This window comes from Macaca mulatta, chromosome 9 (assembly GCF_049350105.2).
Source record: "Macaca mulatta isolate MMU2019108-1 chromosome 9, T2T-MMU8v2.0, whole genome shotgun sequence".
NCBI lineage: Eukaryota > Metazoa > Chordata > Mammalia > Primates > Cercopithecidae > Macaca > Macaca mulatta.
Window position 1 is genome coordinate 53,439,316 of NC_133414.1, and position 22,306 is coordinate 53,461,621.

Consider the following 22,306-nt stretch of genomic DNA (forward strand, 5'->3'; position numbering starts at 1 on the left):
CACTCCCATTGGATTCTCACTGATGTTGCTTGTCAGAGGGCTCCGCCTTGGAAATGCACACTGCCTTTAGGATGGCAGTGGTGTTAACAGTGCTGTCTTTGAATGTCTCTTTCTGTGATTGCTGTGTTAGCCTGTCTGCGTCTGTTGGTGTTACACTTTGCTGATAGCCACTACTGATTGTTGACGTGTTGCTCTATTTGTTTTCAACACTGTCCTGGACCATATGTTGCTCTTAGATTGCTCTTGTTAAATTTGGGTTCCTTCTAGAGGGTTGCCTTTGAGGCTTTGAGTTTGCTTTTTATGTTGCTATTCTGAAAGTCAACTCCTAGAAAATATAAATTTAAAAATCATTACTGTAGAAAATCTGTGTATGTATTTATATGAGCGTTTCTGGTAGATAAGAACACATCTAATTGCCCTGGATGTCTGTTCTTAGCCATCTCTTTTCCTTGCTCTCTCCAGTAAACTTTCATTTGGTCTGTGGTTTAGCTTGTTGCTGTCGTAGAACTGCCACCCTCTTCTTAATTGGTTATCATTGAATTTCCATTCTTTTTGAGGGTGGCCTCAGGCTTGCACTCACCCACACTCTGTTCTGAACAAAGTGAGTTTTCTGGAGGAGAATTTTGGAACTCTCTGTCCTTACAGGTGGCCCTAGGTCAGAGTCCTGCTCCATTATTCTGAATCTGGAGGCTACAGCAGTGTTTTGCTTTTCTTTGGGTGGGTGATACTGTGCTTTATGATCAAAGATCTGGGTTGGGGCAGTAGTCTCTGGTCTTCTTGGTTTATTTTGGAATCTGTTCTCAATGAGCTAGGTGGGCATTGTACTCCACTATTCTCAGACTGCCATGACTGGGCTGGATATTTTCATTGGGGTGGTAGAGGAAGCTGGCTTAAGGCCTTTTGGCAATTCTTTCCTAGAACTTGAAGCTGTGGGGGTTGAGGAGTGCTGGTGGCTTGCAGAAGATAGATGCACACACAGAGAGGTCTGGAGATCTGCAAAGGGGCCTCCATGAATGTTCAGCAAAGTGTTAATCAGCTCATGTATATGAGGAAATGAGTGAAATGAGTTTTGAAAAGAAGCAGAGGAAACAGTACACAGTACTCGCATAGGGCCTGGAAAAGGACTGATCCTGCCAGCCAGAGTGGAAAAATTCATAATTCAGAGTACTGGGTAGAGTGTTTAGAAAGGTCTTTTCTCCGTGGTGAGGAGTAATGTTCCCCAAACTGAGCATTCCTCCAGATTTGCCTAACAAATAATAAAAGCAAGACCTGAAAGTATCACATTGTTTCCAGGTGACTTAGTGTATCCTAGAACAAAGCACAAAAATACTTACAGGAAGTCAAAAGTACCCAGCATCCAACCAAGTAAAACTCTCAGTCTCCCATCCATTGAAATATTACCAGACTTACAGACATATTGGAAAACATGAGCTTTCTCAAAGAGACTAACCAGGAAATTGAAATGGACTCAGAATTGCCATAGATAGTAGAATTAACTGACAAGTTCTTTGAAAACAGTATTAAAACTGGGTTCTATATGTTCTAAAACTTAAGTAGAGACACGAAAGATTAAAAAAAAAAAAAACCCACACCAAAATTCAGTATAATAGAAAAGATAGAAATCAGATTTCTAGAAATGAAAACTGTAATGCTTGAGATGAAAAATACATGGCCAGCCATTGGTGTCTCACATCTGTAATCCCTGCACTTTGGGAGGCCAAGGCAGGTGGATCTCCTGAGCTCAGGAGTTTGAGACCAGTCTGGGCAACATGGTGAAACCTCATCTGTAGCAAAAATGCAACAACAAAAAAATTAGCTGGGTGTGTTGGTGCATGCCTTTGGTCCTAGCTACTTGGGAGGCTGAGGTGGGAGGATCACTTGAGCCTGGGAGGTGGATGTTTTAATGAGCCGAGATTGCGCCTCTGCACTGCCCCTGGGTGATGGAGTGAGACCCTGTCTCCTCTCCTGCCCCGAAAAAAGAACACATAGGACAAGAACTGAAGGCAGTTTAAACATTGCAGAAGAAAAAGATGAGTGAACTTAAACACACAGTAATAGAAGCCATCCAAATAAAACAGAGAAAAAGCGTATTTGAAAAATAAGCAAGACCTTGGGCCAGGTGCGGAGACTCATGTCTGTAATCCCAGCACTTTGGGAGGCCAAGGCAGGTGGATCACGAGGTCAAGAGATCGAGACTATCTTGGCCAACATGGTGAAACCCTGTCTCTACTAAAAATAACAAAATTAGCCGGGCATGGTGGCAGGCGCCTGTAGTCCCAGCTACTCGGGAGGCTGAGGCGGGAGAATCACTTGAACATGGGAGGCAGAGGTTACAGTGAGCCGAGATGGCACCACTGACTGCCCTCCAGCCTGGGGACAGAGTGAGACTGTGTCTCAAAAAAAGAAAAAAAAAAAAAACAAGCCCCTGTGAGCTTTAGGGGAACTTCAAGTAGTCTCTAACACACATGGAATTGGAGTCTGTAAAAGGAAAGTGGGAAAAGAACAGAAAACATTATTTTGAGAATGATGAAAAAATTTCCAAATGTGATGGGAACCTACTGATCATCAAACCCTGAGCACAAGAGGCATGAAGAAAACTACACCAAGCCTCATGAATCATAACCAGAATGCTCTAAATCAGTGTTAAAATGAAATCCTCAAAGCAGCCAGAGATAAAGGACATGTTTTATGGAGGAACAAAGGTAATGATGATAGCAGATTTCTCCTTAAATGAGGCAACAGAGAAAATAGTAGAACATTTTTAGTTTTAAAAGCAAAAAAATTCAATGTAGAGTTGTATACTCCGTAAAAATAGCTATAAGAAACAGTGAAGAAATAAGGACGTTCCAGATAAACAAAGCTGAAAGATTTCCTCTCCAGCAGACCTGCACCACAAGAGGTGTTCTGATGTCTGATGGAAATCTGGATCTACCTAGGGGGCTGAAGGACAGGAAATGTTGACTACTTGGATATATAGACAAGATATTTTTCTTTATGTAAATCTGTAGAAAGGATACTCACTTTTTACAAAAATAACATCAAATGTATTGTGGGGTTTATAACATATGTTTAAAATATATGACAATCATAGCCTAAAAAGGCTATGAAAAAGAAGTAAAGTATATACTATTGGAAGACCCATGTATGTACTATTACTGAAAAGTACACTGATTAAAGCTTTTATAAACATTGATGATCACAGAAAATATAAATGGTCTAAGACACCCCATTTAAAGGCAGATATTTCTGGATAAGATGAATAAAAATAAGATCCAATCATGCTGCCTATGAAGGAAACATGTTAGATTCAAAGACAAATAGATAAAAAGAATGGGAAAATCTGACAGCCCGATGAAGTAGCTTTCAGAACCAGGGATACTAGTGATGAAGATTTTTTTTCATATTGATAGAGATCAGTTCATCGAGAGGATTTAACAATCCTCAACTTTAGGTTAGTAACAGATTTACAAAATATTTGAGGCAAAATCTGATAGACCTGGAAGGATAAATAGATCCACAGTTACAATCAGAGGTTTTAGCATCCTTTTAATAATTGATAAAACAGGAAATGGAAAAGGAGCAAAGGTATAATAGACTTAACCCTAAATAACTTAATTGACATTTATAAAATATTCTTCTGCACCCTCCTCCCCAAATAAAACAGTGGAATATACATTCTTTTCAAGGACAGATGAATGAATATATTAACAAAGGTAAATCACATTCTTGATTATAAAGCAAATCTTAATAAATGTAAAAGGATTGAAGTCATATATTTTCTCCCACGATAAGGGGTTTAAGTTTAGTTAAATTAAAAATCAATGACAGAAGTATCTATAAAATCCCTAATAGTTGGAAACTGAATATGCTTCTACATAATGGATGCTTCAAAGAAGAGTTTGAAGGGGGAATTAGGAAGTATTTTGAACTTTGGGTTATAACAGAATTTATGGGAAATTTACATATAGGAAATTTATAGGAAATATAAAATACATATAATACTCATTGATTTCATTGTTTTCCATTTTGATCCTTACTCCTTTTTTCTACTTGCTTTTGCTTTTTTCTAGCTTTTTAAGGTGGAAGCACCTGAAGTCATTGATTTGAGATCTTTCTTATGCAACACAAATAAGCATTGTGTTTGTATTATGTACGTATATATCTACCATATGTAAATGCATATATGAAGTTTCTCATATATGGGATATAATGTATTATGTGTAATATATATTAATGTGTAAATTTCACATATAGGGAATTTCATATGTGCATGTATTTATGCATATATATATATATATCTGCTATACACATGTATGAAGTTTAACTTGGATAAGAAGAAAGGTCTAAATCAGTGGTCTTAGCTATTTCCACTTGGAGAATGTAGAAGACAAATCCGTATAATAGTAGAAGAAAGGAAATAACAAAAAGCAAAACGGAGAACAATATAATCTGTAAAAACAGAAAAACAGTTGAGAAAATCAGTGAAACCAAAAGCTGTTTCATTGAGAAGATCAATAAAATGGATAAACTTCTAGGTGGAACAGATTATCAGTATCAAAAATAAGAATGATGAATCACTGAAGATTCTATAGATACTATGAAGGAAGTGAGGAAATACTATACCTGTAAGTTATCAATTTGACGATTTTGATGAAGTTTCTTTCGGATAAACAGCTACTACCACTTACTCCAAAACAAATAGATAACCTTTCCACAAAGAAAAACCCAGGTCCCCAGATGCTTTAGTAGTGAATTCCAGCAAATGATTAATAGTACCACTTCTACACAAACTTTTCCAGAAAATTCAGGAAGAGGGAGTACTTCCTAAATCATTCTTTGAGTCCAGCATTGCCCTAATAATAAAACCACACAAAGACATGCAAGGAAAGAAAGCTATAGACCAGTGTCCTTCATGAACGTAAATTTGAAAACTCTAGGGATTGGAAACCAGTGGTGTGTAACAAGGTTATTAATACCTCATGACCAAGTGTGGTTAATCCCTGGCAGGCTTTTTCAACATTTGGAAAGCAGTCAGTATAATTCCCTGTGTCTAAGCCAACTTCATGGCTAGGTGACCTGTGCAGTCACATGTTGCTGCACTCTTGTAAGAAGGGATCCTATACTTGGCTTAATGCCCTGTTGTTGCCATCTTTAAGTTCTTCACAGTTTGATCTTTGAACTTGTGATTTGTGTATGAAGTCTGATGGACATTGGACTATGTGTGCAAGTAGACAGGATACTTGAGAGGCAGTGCCCTACTAAGCTGTTGGTCACTCCCAGTATGACTTGGGAGTGTCCTGGAATTGTGTGTGGGTGGCCAAGGCTATGATCTTTGTCTGCATTGGTTGCAGCAGCAGTAAACTCACGAACAGTTGCACCCTGGAGAGGACTCACAGTGTGAGACTAGCTTGCTGTGTCTCCCCTAAGCCTGTCCGTCTGACATTCTTAGGAAATACTAATTTTCTGGGCTGAATACTGGGACAGCAACCTCCAACTTTCAGGCAGTCATCATTGTCAGTAAAGTATTGGAATATAAAAGCATACTTGTGCACATTGTGTTAAGGCACACTAGGCAGTTACTAGAATTCTTTGGAGTGTAGATTCTTTGGTCTCAAGAACTGCTGCAACATTGCAAAGCAAATATCCACAGGCTTAGAAACAGGAATTTCATTTGATGGGAGAGAACATGATTTTCATATAAAATTTTGGATGAATCAAGTATTAACAAAGAAGTGAATTTTAAAAATATTTTTTTTTTGCATTTGAAAATATAGCAATAAACTGCATAAACAGCTGTTTCCAATTATATGCAAATCATGAAGCCATTTTGGTTTCTTGTAAAAGATGTAGGAAATGTCAGAGGAAACATTAAAATGCCATTGTATAAATTTACATGTAAAATAGAATTCAGCTTTGTACAACACTAATATTGATGAAGAATTAATTTCAGAGAACTGCTACTCCAGTCTTTGTCTACATATACCAAAACTTGTATTTTTTTAACTTTTATTTTGCAATAATGTATCAGAAATCAGAAATTTAGCCCATATTGTCACAACGTATAAAGAACCAACAGGTTCCTAATGATTGCATCAGCTGAAAAATCAACCTTCTCAAAATTAAAAACTAGCAAAAATTACTTATCTTGCATTTGCCATGAATTTCAATTATATATTGAAAATGAAGTTGCTAAAAATATAAATTTTGATGACTTAATAAATGAATTTGCCAAGAGTGCCAGAAAATCTTACCATCAAGATATCATAGTAACAAACTATTAGTAATTATTGTATCATTTAAAGTTATTATAACAAAACTTTTTTGTTATTTGCAAATTTATGTTATATATATTACTATTATACCTATTACATTTTACAAGTAATAAAATATATTAAAAGAAAAACATAATTTATTTTACCTTTTACTATACTTCTTTTTATACATTTTTAGTAACTGACCTCACATTTTTATTTTGCACTGTCCCCATCAATTATGTAGTCATCTCTGCCCTGTATTAAAAAGAAAAAAAAATAGAAAAAAGTCAAACCCATATGACCATTTCAGTATATTCAGAGAAAGCATTTGACAAAATGTATTATCTATTTCTGATTAAAACTCTCAAATGAAGAATAGAAGATAACTTTCTTTAATCTGATAAAAGTCATCTATAGACAGTGTACAATTGACATTGTATATAATTGTGAAAAATGGAATGATTTCTTTCCAATATCAGGAACATGACAAGGATGTCCATTCATACTTGATAGTATAATACATACTACCTAGTATAACCAGGGAAGAAAAAAAAAGGAGACTAGAGTGGAAGAGAAGTAGAAATGCCTTTATTCACAAAAGATACAGTTATCTATGTAGGAAATCTAATGGAGTCTCCCAAGATATGGGAAAAAGAATGACTAGAATTATTAAGTATAGCTAGGTGGCAGGAGAAAAATATGTAAAAATGAATTTTACTTCTATATATTAACAATGATCAATTGGAAATTGAAATTTTTGAAAGTTCTCTTTGCAAGAGTATCAAAAATATATTTTTTTTATAGTTATGTCTGGCAAAAGATGTGAAAGGCCACACTGGAAACAATCCGCTGCAGAGAGAAATTGAAGACCTAAACAAATGGAACTCCCTGCTTATGTCAGAAAGCTCAATATTGCTGACATGTTTTGTTGTTTACATGACTTACAGATTTAAAATAATATAATTCCATGTAGTAATTAGCAGGATTTCTTGTAGTAATTCAGTATGTAATTCTAAACTTTATGTGGAAATACACAGGAACTAGAATAACAAACTTTCAAAAATAAAAGCTGAGTTGTATGGATAAGATTACCTGATTTCAAGACTCAAAGTAAAAGTTTGCAGACTTTGTCTTTTTGTCCAGACTACATTTTCTTCAATTTTAACATCTAGTAGTTTTATTAAGATATGTTTTGGAGAAAACTGTTGCTGAACAGTTTTCCCAGGTTCGTGATGGTTCCTTTGCATATGTGGGTCAGGTCTTTCATTTTTGGACAGTTTTCTTAGATTATACTTTTTAATATTGGATTTATTCTGTTGTTTTCTTTTTTCTTCTTTAAAGACTGCAATAACATATATACTATATTGTAATTTTATTTATTTATTTAATTGTAGACCATCTTTATCCAGAACTTTCTTTCTGATCCTATTTTCTTTTTTCTTACTCTTTTAAAATTATTGCTGCTTCTTTTTTTTCTTGTTTCATTCTCCTTTACAGTGCTGTTCATTCAAGTTTCAGTCAAGTGTAGTTTCCCCTTTGGTGCTGTATTAGTTTGCTCAGGCTGCTGTAACAAAATTCAACAGACTGGGTAGCTTAAATAAATTTTCTCACAATTGTGGAGGCTGGAGGTCTGAAGTCAAGGTGCCAGCAGGGTTGGTTTCTGGTGAGGTCTCACTCCTTGGCTAGATGGCATTTTCTTCTGGTGCCCTCACACAGCCTTTTCTCTGTGCATATGACCAGTGGTTGGGGGTGGTGGGTGGAGGGAGAAAGAGAGCTCATGCATGTGCTTTCCAGTCTCCTCCTACTCTTATAAGGACACCAATGCCATTGTATTAGTTTCTTACCCTTATGCCCTCATTTAACCTTAGTTAATCTCCTTAAAGTCCCCATCTTCAAATACAGTCACACTAGAGGTTGAGGTTTTAACATACACATTTTGGGGGGGCACAGTTTAGTCCATAACAGATTCCTTAATAAAGAATGTCTTTAATAAGACTTGAATTACAGTCTTATTTTCTGTGATTACTGTGTCCTCTTTACAACTTCATTCCTGAGTTTGATTACCCTTTGCCTCTTTAGTTTTCATACAATCCAAGTCTCTTCTCTTGGATTTCCCAGTAGCCTGAGCTTTAATCTGCGTGAACTCAGATATCTTCTGAGTATTTTCCCACTCATAGTGAAACTTTCCCTTTCTGGGAGTAGTTTTGTGTTTCATCCTCTCTGGGCTGTCTGTCTCCTCTATTCCATGTGATCACCACAGTCTCTGGCTGACTCTCTTTGTAGGCATGGACTGTCACTTTTTACTGTATTTGAATATCTATTGCTTAGTAGTACTTGAAATTAGTAACATTTTCCATCTCCTAGTTATGCTAAAGTCATGGAATGTTATAGATAATATTATTTGCTCCACTTATGCTGACTTTTATAATTCTTGGGGGGATGCACAGGGAAATGCAGATGTAAGCAGTTGCTATTATTCTTTTTACATTAGAAACCAAATGTGTGCATTCAAATAGTTAAATTCCTCTCTGTTTTGTCACTAGCCTAGGCCTTTTGTTCTGGGTTTTGTTTTTGTTTTTTCACCCCAAACCCATGAAATACAAAAAATATGCACTTGCAATTATGTTCATTTTTGGAAATTGGCCAAAAAACCAGAGTTAGCTACAACATGGGGCATTTGTATAGAGATTTCATTCCCTGAGAAATGTTTTAGAATTTATATAAGATTAATTTTGCTTGTTTCTAGAAGTCTGGACAGCTGATCACCTGAAAGAGAGGAGCCAAGAAAACCAATCTAAACATTTGTGGGAAGTTGTATTCATCAATAATGAAATGCTGACTAAGGAACAAGGTGATGTAATAGGAATACCATTTAACATGGACGTAAGCTCTTTTCCTTCCAGAAGAATGTTCTGTCAGTATGACTCATGTGAAATGAGTTTCAACACTGTTTCACAATTGGTTATCAGTAAGATGAACTATTTAGGAGAAAAGTCTGATGAATTTAATGCCTGTGGGAAATTGTCACTCAATATTAAGCATGGTGAAACTCATACTCGAGAGAAAAATGAAGTTTTAAAAGATAGGAACACTCTGAGTCGTCATGAGGATGCTTTGCAGCATGAGAAGATTCAAACTTTAGAGCACAATTTTGAATACAGTATATGTCAAGAAACCCTCCTTGAAAAGGCAGTATTTAATACACAGAAGAGAGAGAATGCAGAAGAGAATAACTGTGAATATAATGAATTTGGGAGAACTTTCTCTGATAGTTCATCCCTCTTGTTCCATCAGATACCTTCGTCAAAGGACAATCACTATGAATTTAGTGATTGTGAGAGGTTCTTATGTGTTAAGTCCACCCTTTCTAAACATCACGGGGTACCTATGGAACACAATGAAAGTGGGAATAATTTCAGGAGGAAATTGTGTCGGTCACAGCTTCAGAAAGGTGATAAAGGAGAGAAACACATTGAATGTAATGAATGTGGGAAAGTTTTCTGGGAGAAGTCACATCTCACTCGACATCAGAGGGTGCACACAGGAGAGAAACCCTTTCAATGTAATGAATGTGGAAAAGCTTTCTGGGATAAGTCAAACCTCACCAAACATCAGAGATCACACACAGGGGAGAAACCTTTTGAATGCAATGAATGTGGGAAAGCCTTTAGCCATAAGTCAGCTCTCACATTACACCAGAGAACACATACAGGGGAGAAACCCTATCAGTGTAATGCGTGTGGGAAAACTTTTTGCCAGAAATCTGACCTCACTAAACATCAGAGAACACACACAGGGCTGAAACCCTATGAATGTTATAAATGTGGAAAATTCTTCCGTGTGACTTCGCACCTTAAAGTACACCAGAGAACTCACACAGGTGAGAAACCTTTTGAATGTCTTGAGTGTGGGAAATCCTTTTGTGAAAAGTCAAATCTTACACAGCATCAGAGAACTCACATAGGAGATAAATCTTATGAATGTAATGCATGTGGGAAAACTTTCTACCACAAGTCATTACTCACCAGGCATCAGATAGTTCATACAGGGTGGAAACCTTATGAATGTTATGAATGTGGGAAAACCTTCTGCTTGAAGTCAGACCTAACAGTACATCAGAGAATACACACAGGTGAGAAACCCTTTGCATGTCCTGAATGTGGGAAATTCTTTAGCCATAAGTCAACCCTCTCTCAACATTATAGAACACACACAGGGGAGAAACCCTATGAATGTCATGAATGTGGAAAAATATTTTACAATAAGTCATACCTAACTAAACATAATAGAACACATACAGGGGAGAAACCCTATGAATGTAATGAATGTGGAAAAACCTTCTACCAGAAGTCACAACTCACTCAGCATCAGATAATTCACATAGGGGAGAAACCCTATAAATGTAATGAGTGTGGAAAAGCTTTTTGCCATAAGTCAGCTCTAATTGTACATCAGAGAACCCATACACAAGAAAAGCCCTATAAATGTAACGAATGTGGCAAATCTTTCTGTGTGAAGTCAGGACTTATTTTTCATGAGAGAAAGCACACAGGGGAGAAACCCTATGAATGCAGTGAATGTGGGAAATCCTTCAGTCACAAATCATCACTCACAGTACATCACAGGGCTCACACAGGAGAGAAATCTTGTCAATGTAATGAATGTGGAAAAATCTTTTACCGTAAATCAGAACTTGCTAAACATCAGAGATCACATACAGGGGAAAAGCCCTATGAATGTAACACATGCAGGAAGACTTTCTCTCAAAAGTCAAATCTCATTGTACATCAGAGAAGACACATAGGAGAAAAACCTTATGAATGAAATGGATATTGGAAATTTCCAGCCACAAATCAGCCTCCATAATGCCTCAGATGATTCACACTGTGGAGAAAGCCCTGCTGACATCCTGAATGTTCAGTAACTATCCACAAACTCACCTTATGTTACTCCAAAGTAACAGTAGGGGATAAACCCATAGACTACAACAATTATAGGACAGCTTTTGTTAGGAAGTGATATTCTATTTAATATCAGATGGTTAATACGGGCATAAAACCTTACAGATTTTTTTGAATTTATAAAAGTTTTTGGCAAAAATACAAATAAGATTATGTTAGAATTTACACTGAGGAGAAAATTGTCAATTTAAGAAATTTAAAGTGAAAATTTTGCATAGAAATAAAATATGACAAGTTCTGTTTTGAGTTTGATACAATAATAGTTTTTAGGGTACCTAACAATAATTTATAGATAGATGTATATTGTGGAATATAAAGCTTTAAGAACTTAAAAAAAAAGTAATAATTAAAATAACCTCACAAGAAGTTGTAATGAGTACAGAGAATTCCCATGTACACTTCACCAAGCTTCCTCTAAGGATAATATATAATTATAATATATGGTCAAGTCCAAGAAATCGATGTTACCTTGCTAGTAGATACAGACTTACTCACATTTTACTATGGTTTGCGTGCACTGTGTGTGTGTGTTTATATCAAACTTTTACCACCTTTACATTTGAGTAACCATCAGCACAATTAGTTTACAGAACTGAAAAGGAATCTGAGATCTGTATAGTATCAGGATTACAAAGGAATCAGGATTTAGCCTCAAGTAGTTCCCTTGTATTAATAATCACACCCTTTCTGCAACCCTACCCCTGGCATCCACTTGATTATGAAGCTTTTTATAAAGCATCGATAAATTGATTAATATCAATTTATTAATGGGCAATTAATGGGCAATAGCATTAAGCACATCTGCGAGTTATCCCTGAAGTTCATAGGACTTACAAATGTATAAGTGGTATGTGATATAAATCGTGTGTTTTATATGCATAATGGAATTTAATGTAATTGTGAATAGGAAGTAGGTATCCTAGTTTAGTAGTGGTTATATCATCAGGCCCATCCCAGATGTTTGTCATGTCCTGAAACAATTTAAAAGGAGACCCACAGAGCTAATGTTTATCCATTTAAAAGGAAAAATCAAAATAACAACTTATCTAAAAAAAAAAAAATCTATCCTGTGCATGTGAAGATCTAGGCCTGCCTCCATGTTACTCCCTTTCTCTTCGTACCAGTGACTCATCGCATGCCATGAAGTGCCTAGGGTGCATATATGAACACTCCAGCCTTCAACGTAAGTGATACTCCAAATTTTCTTTAAGCAGCTGCTCTCCAAGACAGGGCCCTGGAAAGAGGCCCACACATATAGCCCAGTTGCTGCCCAGGGCGGTTGAACTGTCATTTCAAGGCTCATTATACCCAGACAGGGATCTGAACCTTCAGAGACTTTTGCGAATATGAAGAGGAGGGTTGAGGCTGGAGCACAGCCAGAAGCAAGCTGGCATGGGGCTGTTATTGACAGTGTGAAGATTGTACATTATATTACATTATCAGATCATACAAATAATCTAAGATTATACAGTCTGATGATCCTAGATTACACAAGTAATCTAAGCTTCCACTTTAGGAAACTAGCAAAAGAAGAGCAAATTAAATCCAAAGTAACCTGGAAAAAAATAAAAGTAAAAATCATAGAAATTGAAAAGAGAAAATCAATAAAACCCAAAGCTGGTTCTTTGAAAAGGTCAGTAAAATTGATAAACGTCTAGCTAGCTTAAGAAAAAACAGAAGACAAATATTGCTAGTACCAAAAATGAAAGAGGCCAAGCCATCACAGCTGATCCTATGGTCACCAAAAGGATTAGAAAGAAATATGGACAACTCTGTCCATAAATTTGATAACTTAGCTAAAATGGACCAATTCCTTGCAAGATGCATTCTTTCAAAGCTCACACAAGGGTAGACCTCAGTAGGCATACATATCTATTAAATAAATCAAAGCAGTAATTAACCTTTCAAGGCCGGGTGCGGTGGCTCATGCCTGTAATCCAGCACTTTGGGAGGCTGAGGCAGGCGGATCACGAGGTCAGGAGTTCGAGACCAGCCTGGTCAACATGGTGAAACCCCGTCTCTACTAAAAGGACGAAAAATTAGCCGGGCGTGGTGGCACGCGTATGTAGTCCAAGCTACTTAGGAGACTGAGGCAGAAGAATCACTTGAACCCAGGAGGTGGAGGTTGCAGTGAGCCGAGATTGTGCTACTGTACTCCAGCCTGGGTGACAGAGTGAGACTCCATCTTAAATAATAATAAAACCTTCCAAAACAAAGTGCCGGGACCAAATGGGTTCACGAATGTGCATTTTTTGGGATACTTAAGGTAGAAATGATACCAAGTCTCTACCGTGTCTTTCAGAAAATAAAAGTAGAGATAACTCTCCCAACTTATTTTGTGAGGCCAGTATTACCCTCATACCACAACCAGGCAAAGATATTACAAGAAAGGAAAACTACAGATCAATATTTCCAGTGAACACAGATACAGAAATCCTTAAAATGTTAGCAAATCAGGAATGCAAGACTTGTTCAACATTTGATATTCAGTGTAATCCATTGCATGCATTAGCAGCTCAAAGATGAAATATGATCATATCAGTAGATGCAGAAAAAGCATTTGACAAAATCCAATATCCATTCGTGGTAAAACCTCAACACAGAAGGAATACAGGAGAACTTACTCAAGTTGATAAAGAACTGCTGCAAAAAACCCTACAGGTAACATCATCCTTGAGGTTTCCAACTAGATGCTTTCCTACTAACATCAGGAACATGGCAAGGAACACTACTTTTCAGCATTGTACTGGAAGTGCTATCTAATGCAGTGATAAAAAAATAAAAAAATAAAATGCACATAGATTTGGAAGGATGAAATACAACTGTCTTTGTTCACAAGTAACATGATTGTCTTTGTAGAGAATTCTAAATAAACAACAAAATCCCTGCTGACATTAATAAGTAATTATAGCGGGGTTGCAGGATATAGTCCTCAGGTAGATGATAAGGAATTAGACATCAAGTCACTAAAAGACCTGGAGGAACCCTAAATGCTTATTAAGTGAAAACCAATCTGTAAAGGCTTTCTATTTTTTTATTGCAATTATATGATATTCTGGGAGAGGCAAAACTATCGAGCCAGTGAAAGGACCAGTGGTTGCTGAGAGTTGAGGGGAAGGGAGGGATGGCAGGTAGAGAGGTGATTTTTAGGGCAGTGAACGTATTCTCTAGGGTAATGTAATTTGTCGAAACGCAGAGAATGGAAAACAGTGAATGGAAAATGCAGAGTAAACCCTAATGTCAACTCTGGACTTCAGTTAATAATAATATATCACTATTGGCTCATTAATTGTAACAAATGAACCATAATGATGCGAGATGTTAATAATTGGGGAGCCTGTGGAGGATGGGAGGGGTGAAGGGTTATATGAGAATTCGCTGTACTTTTTCCTCAATTTTTCTGTAACCCTAAAGCTACTCTAAAAAATGAAGTGTATTAAGTAAATAAATAATTAAATAACCAACCCCGAGGAACATCTTGTTTCTGTACTTGTTAGTCGTATGTTTCTGACTGAACCTGTAAATCACCATTAGTGAACATCTGAATTGCTTTTATACGTCCTTAATATATTTTAAATTATGGTAATGGTGACCTGAAATTAAGGACTAGTATTCTTGGTTCTCTTGATATCTGAAGCCAAAAGGGCCTCAGATGACCTAACCTCGTTTCCATCGCCACTGTGCTTCCACAGGTGAAGTAACTTAGCAGACAGTCCTCCTTGTCAGGAGGGCCAGGCACAGTTCCTGCTTATTCCGAAGTAGTAAGATTTTCTTCCTTGCCAGCTCTTGGAATTATTCACCAAACTTCTCACATCCTCCCACAGCAAACAGTGGTCACTGTACGCTCTGGATAATACAGCTGCTCACCACAACCCCTCCTTTTCCACTCTGCTCCCAAGTAGAACCCTGTGTGGCTCTGTCCGGCATGTGGTGTCCTTCTCACCTTTCTGAGAGTTGGTGTGACTGACAAACTGACTTAGATCTTATCTGTCCAGTGTCAGGTGTTCAGTATTCAACCTTTCTATAGCATCAGGGTAGGGGTCCCTCCTTCACCATCAGGGTGAAAAGGAAGCAGTTACAACCATTAGCATAAACAGGATGGCCCATCCAAAGCCAGGGTCATCTAGTCCAATTTTAACTGCTGTTGGCTAACTGATAGTTTCCATATTATGGCAAAGGCTTCTTTGACAGAACCACTAGTTGCTGGCAGGTTTGCACTTGGCCTGTGCTGTAATGCACTTTTCTTGGGGGAGGTGAGTGTCGCATCTCTTCCCATCCTAATATACTCTGTGTGCAGGACAGGAGTGCTCGCCCATTGGCTATATGCCTGCATGACTTGACTTGGGCTGAGCCTGTTTGACAGGTGGTCTCTGAGGCTCCCACCTGTAAAGGTATTGACCACACAGCACACGAACTGATCAGCACTTTAGCGCCACTTTCCAAAGATCTGGCTGGAGCTCTCTGATGATCATCACTGGCTGCATGGAGCATCCCTACAGACTGTCGTTTGTTATTGAACACCCCTGGGTTGTGCATGCAGATGGCCTATTGTGAGGTTTGTGGAAAGGCAGGAGACAACTGAGGGAGGGGAGTGTGGCACTCTAGTTGCCTAACGAGGCATTCAGGAAGGGTAGTACCTGCACCCCTCTCCTGTGCTGCTCCTTCACTTGCTGCTCCTTCACTTCACACATGCTTTCCTGACCCCTAAGAGTGTCAAGATGCACATGCATGGTGGCCCATGGTCCGGGTGCTGATGAGAAGAGAAAAAGGTACCAGTTCTCCCCAGATTACCAGAGGAAGTAACTCTCCTGCACTCCCAATGCAAAACCCCTCTCCAGTGTGCCTGAGCATGGCCTGGCATTGCTGCTTGCCAACATGCCACAGGGTGAACCTTGCAATCATGGGGACTGATGGCCTGCACCTGGGCCACAGACTACATGGCTTTACCTTGAGCATAGGGAGAGTGACTGTGACATCCACTGTGCTTTGAGAGTCTGTTCCGCTCCAGAAGTAATGTTGAGCCGGGTTCAGTGGCTCAACAAATCCCAGCACTTTGGGAGACCGAGCACAAATCCCAGCATTTTGGGAGGCTGGGGCGGGAGTATCACTTGAGGTCAGGATTTCAAGACCAGCCTGGCCAACATGGTGAAACCCCGTCTCTACTAAAAATACAGAAATTAGCTGGGCATGGTGGGCACCTGTAACTCCAGCTAGTTGGGAGGCTGAGGCAGGAGAATCGCTTGAATCGGGGAAGCGGAGGTTGCAGCGAGCCGAGTTGTCGCCACTGCACTTCAGCTTAGGCAAGAGAGCAAGACTCTGTCTCAAAACAAAAAACAAGTCATGTTGAAACTGAATCCAGTGCAACACTTGCAAAAGTTTGGCCTTTGGGAGGTGGTAAGGTCATGAGAGCTCCACCTCATAAATGATTGGTGATCTTAGGAGCCATCGGGAGAGAACAGACTAGGCCCCTTTTTGCCCCTATCCTTTCTGACATGTGAGGGCCCAGTGTCACTCCCCTCAAGAGGAAACAGCAAGGAAGGGCTGCCTTGGAAGCTGAGACTTGGCCCTCACTGGATACTCACCTTTCTGTCGCTTTCATCTTGGACTTCCCTGCCTCCAGAGTTGTGAGGTAAATATCTATTGTTTATAAATGACCTAGTCTCAGGTGGTTTGTTATAGTAGCACAAATGGACGAAGACAAAATGTCTCTTGGAAATTTGGCATTTGGCCATGCTAGAGTCTCATCTCTGCACATGAGGAATATGTTGGGACATTATTGAAAAAAATCAAACTCAACACCTAACGGCATGATCCCAATGTTGCCTACGACATTTGTCAGATTATTTTCAGGGGAAACTGTGAGACTATTGAGTGCGTGTGTATGGACATGCAGCCTATGTGTATGTGAGGTGAGGTTGGGAGGGAGATTTATAATACCTCAGTTAATAGAATCAATCTGAAGGATCGCTTGAGCCCAGGAGTTGAAGGCTGCAGTGAGCTATGGTGGTGCCACTGCACTCCAGCCTGGGTGACAGAGTGAGACTCCGTCTCTTTAGAAAACAAAAGGCCTTCTGCGATGGCTCGCCTGTAATCCCAGCACTCTGGGAGACCGAGGCGGGCGGATCATGAGGTCAGGAGATCAAGATCATCCTGGCTAACATGGTGAAACCTCGTCTCTACTAAAAATACAAAAAGCTGGGCGTGGTGGCAGGCGCCTTTAGGCCCAGCTACTCAGGAGACTGAGGCAGGAGAATGGCGTGAACCTGGGAGGCGGAGCTTGCAGTGAGCTGAGATCGCGCCACTGCACTCCAGCCTGGACAACAGAGCGAGACTCCGTCTCAAAAATAAAATAAAAACAAAAATAAAATCTGAGGAAAAGTATACTGTACCGATCATCTGGAGGTAAACAGTGAGTTTGGAATGTGCACACCCTAAAAAAACCCTAAAGTAAAGTGCATCTATGTCTGTGTGTAGTAATAACAGACTAGCATTTTTGCAGATTCGAGCTATGAACTAGAGCAAGGCATCCTGACTCTGGTCCCACAGGTTCACATGGAAAGGAGACAGCACAAATGAATGAAGGAACTGTGGGAAAGACAGGCATCTTGGTAAATCACATTTCCTTTTTAAGGATATTTTAAAGGCACCAGTGGAAGCAGACATAGCTTGGTAATCCATGGTGTATTCTCGGAATGTACCACTTGAATGGAAGAGAGGAGACACAAAGACAACCAAGAGGCTTAAACTTGACAAAAATTTATTTATAACAAAAAGGGCAGCTTTGTGCATAGAGGTACATGCAAATATATACAAAATGCTAATGGTGTCAGAAGATGAACATCTTGCTTTGTTCAGTGATTTCATGGAGTTGCTGTTTTGCATTTCTTTGTCATGTTCTCTGTCTACATGTTTAAAGGGAGGATTACATGTGAACACTATTCAGTATTATGCATCTAAGCTTGTGTTACCAATCATTGGTAGATAAATAGTGAGAGAACTTCTAGTTCCCATCTCCTCCAGTAAGAGCTAAGACGCAAACCCTCTGTGATGAACTCACATCAAGACGAAATATAGCACCCCCGTTTTCTCTGCATCAGCCTGCCTTCAGGCTCGCCCTGTGAACTCACCAAAGGGAGTGAAGTGTGGATGTGTCTCTTTTACCTGTTTTCACTTTGGTTCATTTCTAGTTTGTGCATTGTCCAGACTGCCCAGGATGTGACGATCACAGGGAGGAGGTCGTGTTTGTCATAAAAACTCTTTGGCTCCTTAGGATTCAGCAAAGGTATCCACTGCCTGGTGTCTGTGGTGCCTGCAGGACAGTGTGGAGCTTAGAAACAATCACGTAGGCCATGAAGGGAGGCCAGAGACTTAAGCAGTGTCCACAAGGCAGAGAGAAGATGCTCCTTTTGGGTTTCCAAGTGGTCAGTTTCCTCTTGCGTTAGTGTTGTTCCAGGACATGGTGTGTCCCCTTGTTTATCCTCCTGTGGGTCACGCTACTTCATCCTGGGGAGGAGCCGGATGGGGTGGTGAGAAGAACGCCTTCTCCCTCCTATAATACCCGAAGCCCTAGTGAGCTCTGCAGGGCATCGAGCAGAACCTGAAACTTCTTGGCAGCGGGCCGTGGAGGGTTCTCCTGTCCTAATCCTAACTGGTGATGCTGATTTCTGAAACTCTGAGGTTGTCAGGAGTTCATCTAAAAGGCATGAGGTGAGGCAGGGTACAGTGGCTCATACCTGTACTCCCAGCACTTTGGGAGGCCAAGGTGGGTGGATCACCTGAGGTCAGGAGTTCGAGACCAGCCTGGCCAATATGGTAAAACCCTGTCTCTACTAAAAATACAAAATTTAGCAAGGCATGGTGGCGGGCGCCTATAATCCCAGCTACTCAGGAAGCTGAGGCGGGAGAATCTCTTGAACCTGGGAGGCAGAGGTTACAGTGAGCCGAGATCACACCATTGCACTCCCGTCTGGGTGACAAGAGCGAAACTGTGTCTCAAAGTGGTCCCTTGCTCGGCTGTGTCCTAGGCTGCTGCACGTGTGTCCATGTAAGCATGTTGTGGAGCAGCTCCCTGTTTCCAGGTCGCGATTTGATCACCATGTCTTGGGGCTGCTCACGCCACCATTGCCTAAGGTGGGCTCTGTCTTGCCAACCTTGTTGCGATCCTTGCTCAGGATGACCAGATGGAGGCTGAGTAGCATCCTTGAAGGGCAGAACTCCCAGGCTAGTGCTGTCACTGTCCTTGTCATTCTGGCAATTTCCTTGGTACACATGCCAGAAAAGATACTAAGTGGGTGAGATCACCCCTCTAAGAGTTGGTCCTGTTGACACATGGGTCCTGAGAGGAGAGATCTCCTGGCACAACCCAGGTGGACTGGGGCAGCATGACCCTTGGTGCCTGGCTCACACAGCCTCCACAGACCTGCTTAGTGGAGGAAGGGCTGGTACAGATAACCAACGGCCGCTGGGGGAGTTGGAGGGAGGCTTGTGTGCCAAGCTGCTTGGGCAATGCATGGGTTGCTGTGATGCAGCTAAGCAGTAGGGCGAGATCTGTGACTGGGGCTGCCAGGGAATTCATGGGGCTGCCTCTGCTCTGGCCTTGGGGCCGAGCTCTTTGGTTCTGAGCCCACATAGAAGAGAAAGGGAAACAAAGATGTCAGAAGACGTAAGAGGTTCCAGCTTCATTCCCTTGTCTGTGAGGCAGAAGTGGCATCTGTTGGGCTTTATCTCGGTGATTCTGTCTGTACATAACATTTAGTCTGCAAAATGTGGACGAGTTAGGGGAATTATTGCCCTGGCCCATGAATGGATCCCACATTGATTTGCTAGAATGGCAGAATTTTCTCACAAAAGAGAAGACCCTAGATGATTAGATTATCACACCTGGGGGTTAGTGGAGGGGCAAGGTCTACACTGGTGTCTAGTGCCTAGAAGCCTGGGTTGGAGATAAAGGTCACAACACATAAGAAAGACATAAGACAAACATGACTTAAGACAAATAAGACACATAAGACAGTACCCTCATAACAAAGAACTCTCAACTTCTTTCAAGATACCAGCTCCAATTTCTCTAGTACCATCCCAGCGGGCAATACCACTTCCAAAATTATGGGACAAATTGTGCACCACAGACAGAAAACTAACCTAGATTCTGGATTCTGGAGTGCCTGTTTGTTTTGCCAACTCTTCCTTGATGGCAGTTCCAGGGAATTGGTTCCTCTGAAAAACTTGAAGGAGGACACCTGTCTGTGGTTTCGTGATGGCGTGGCTTTTGTCTCCCTCCTTTGGTTAAGCATTCTGTAGGAAAATAAGAAGAAAAGAGGGCTTTCAGGCCATCTTCACATCAACCCTAAGACAGACATTTTCAAATATTGTTCTCACCACCCTTAGTCCCTCCCAGGCCCCTGAGGTGCTCATTTACTGATCCTGGCCCTTGGATTAAACCCCTGCAGTGCTGGAAGAAGAGGACTCTGCACTGCCTGCCACACCAGGACTGGAAGATCCATGGCCTTCCTTTCTTCCTAATTGCCTTCCCTGCTTCCTAACTACCTTCCCACGAGATGGGGATGGTGGTCACGTCTCCAACACTAGCGTGCTGTGGAAGACACATCAGCATTCTCTGCAACAAATTTGGAAACAACCTAGAGAAATGTTTCTACTTCAAAGAGTTGCACTGAGGAAGTGCACTGGCACTGCTGGGGACTCACCTGGGGCCCAGGGCTGAGGCTTCTCGTGTCCTTGGAGCTGCTGTCCCCCTGAGGAGCATCCACACTGCAGCCAGCTCAGCCTCAGGTGTCTTCTCTGGTTTTGAAACCAAATCTAAGTGGGAAAAGAAGATTCAAGTTTTATCCGATTTATTCTACATAATTTTAAGTATCTATTTAAGCTCAATACCAAGAATCACTTCCTTCTCTGTCCCATCTGTGGTTTCCAAAGGAAAGGTCCCTGGGTTAGGAGACATTGGCTGGCATCCTAAAGCCAGAGCTGGCCGACGGGTGTGTGTCCACTCTTCCTTCACCTCTTCCCCACCCCACACTTGTTTTTGTCTCACGCCCACTTGCTCTCTCTGCCTCCCTCTCAGCTTTAGGTCTCACAAAGGCTTTGGTTAAGGACTGACTGACTTTCCTTGGCTCTCTGTCATCTCCCCAGAGTCAAAGGCATTTCATAACACACAATCCATGTGAAGGGACCTCTGATGACAGTTCATTTAAAGAGGAGCTCACTAATTACCAGTACTTACTGCTGAGCCTGGAATCATTCGTATATACATCAGAGTTCATTCATTCCAGATGCAATACTAGATAAGGAGACTCCTATGAATCAAATAGCTGACTCTGAATAGATTGTGACTGCCATAATCAAACCCTGTGGCTGCCTTCTCCTTACTGGAGGGCTTAGAGGAATGCAGTTTTTTGTTTGTTTGTTTTGAGACACAGTCTCACTGCAATGCCCAGGCTGGAGTACAATGGTGTGATCTCAGCTCACTGCAACCTCCGCCCCCCGGGTTCAAGCAATTCTCCTGCCTTAGCCTCCTGAGTAGCTGGGATTACAGGCATGCACCATCATGCCCCGGCTAATTTTTGTATTTTGTGTAGAGATGGAGTTTCACCATGTTGGCCAAGCTGGCCTTGAACAAGGTCAGGAGACCTTGGGTGATCCACTCACTTCGGCCTCCCAAAGTGCTAAGATTACAAGCGTGAGCCACCGTGCTCGGCCAGGAATGTGCTTTTAATCATTCCTTAGTGTTTCATGTGGGGACTTGATAACTCACGATAAGGATTCTATTGTAAAAGACAAGCAATACCTGTTGACCTGCTCTTATGTCCAGGCAGTTTGTAAAACTGTTATATCTGTTCTCTCAATATGTCACTTCAAACACCATCAGGAAAGAAATCTTAAACACAGCTGGAAATGTGGAGGAAACAAATATATTAGTGAGCACCCTGGCAGATCCAGCCTCATTCTACATGGTTTCTTATGCTTTCCTTCCGCACCATCAACTCCAGTGTGCCGGTTGCCAATGCACCAGGCAATTTCCATGTCTTCCCATTGGACACTTTTTTTTTTTTTTTTTTTTTTGAGATGGATTTCGCT

General features: G+C 40.5%; 1 protein-coding gene across 1 annotated transcript in view; it reads left to right on the forward strand.

Moving 5' to 3' along the window:
* Positions 1-14,679, forward strand: part of LOC701227 (uncharacterized) — a 52,917-nt gene extending 38,238 nt beyond the window's left edge. The window contains 2 exon segments of the mRNA XM_077946270.1: positions 9,001-11,063; positions 11,065-14,679. Coding sequence (XP_077802396.1) covers positions 9,001-11,063; positions 11,065-11,178 — 2,177 coding nt within the window. The 3' untranslated portion in view covers positions 11,179-14,679.
* Positions 14,680-22,306: the final 7,627 nt, after the last annotated feature.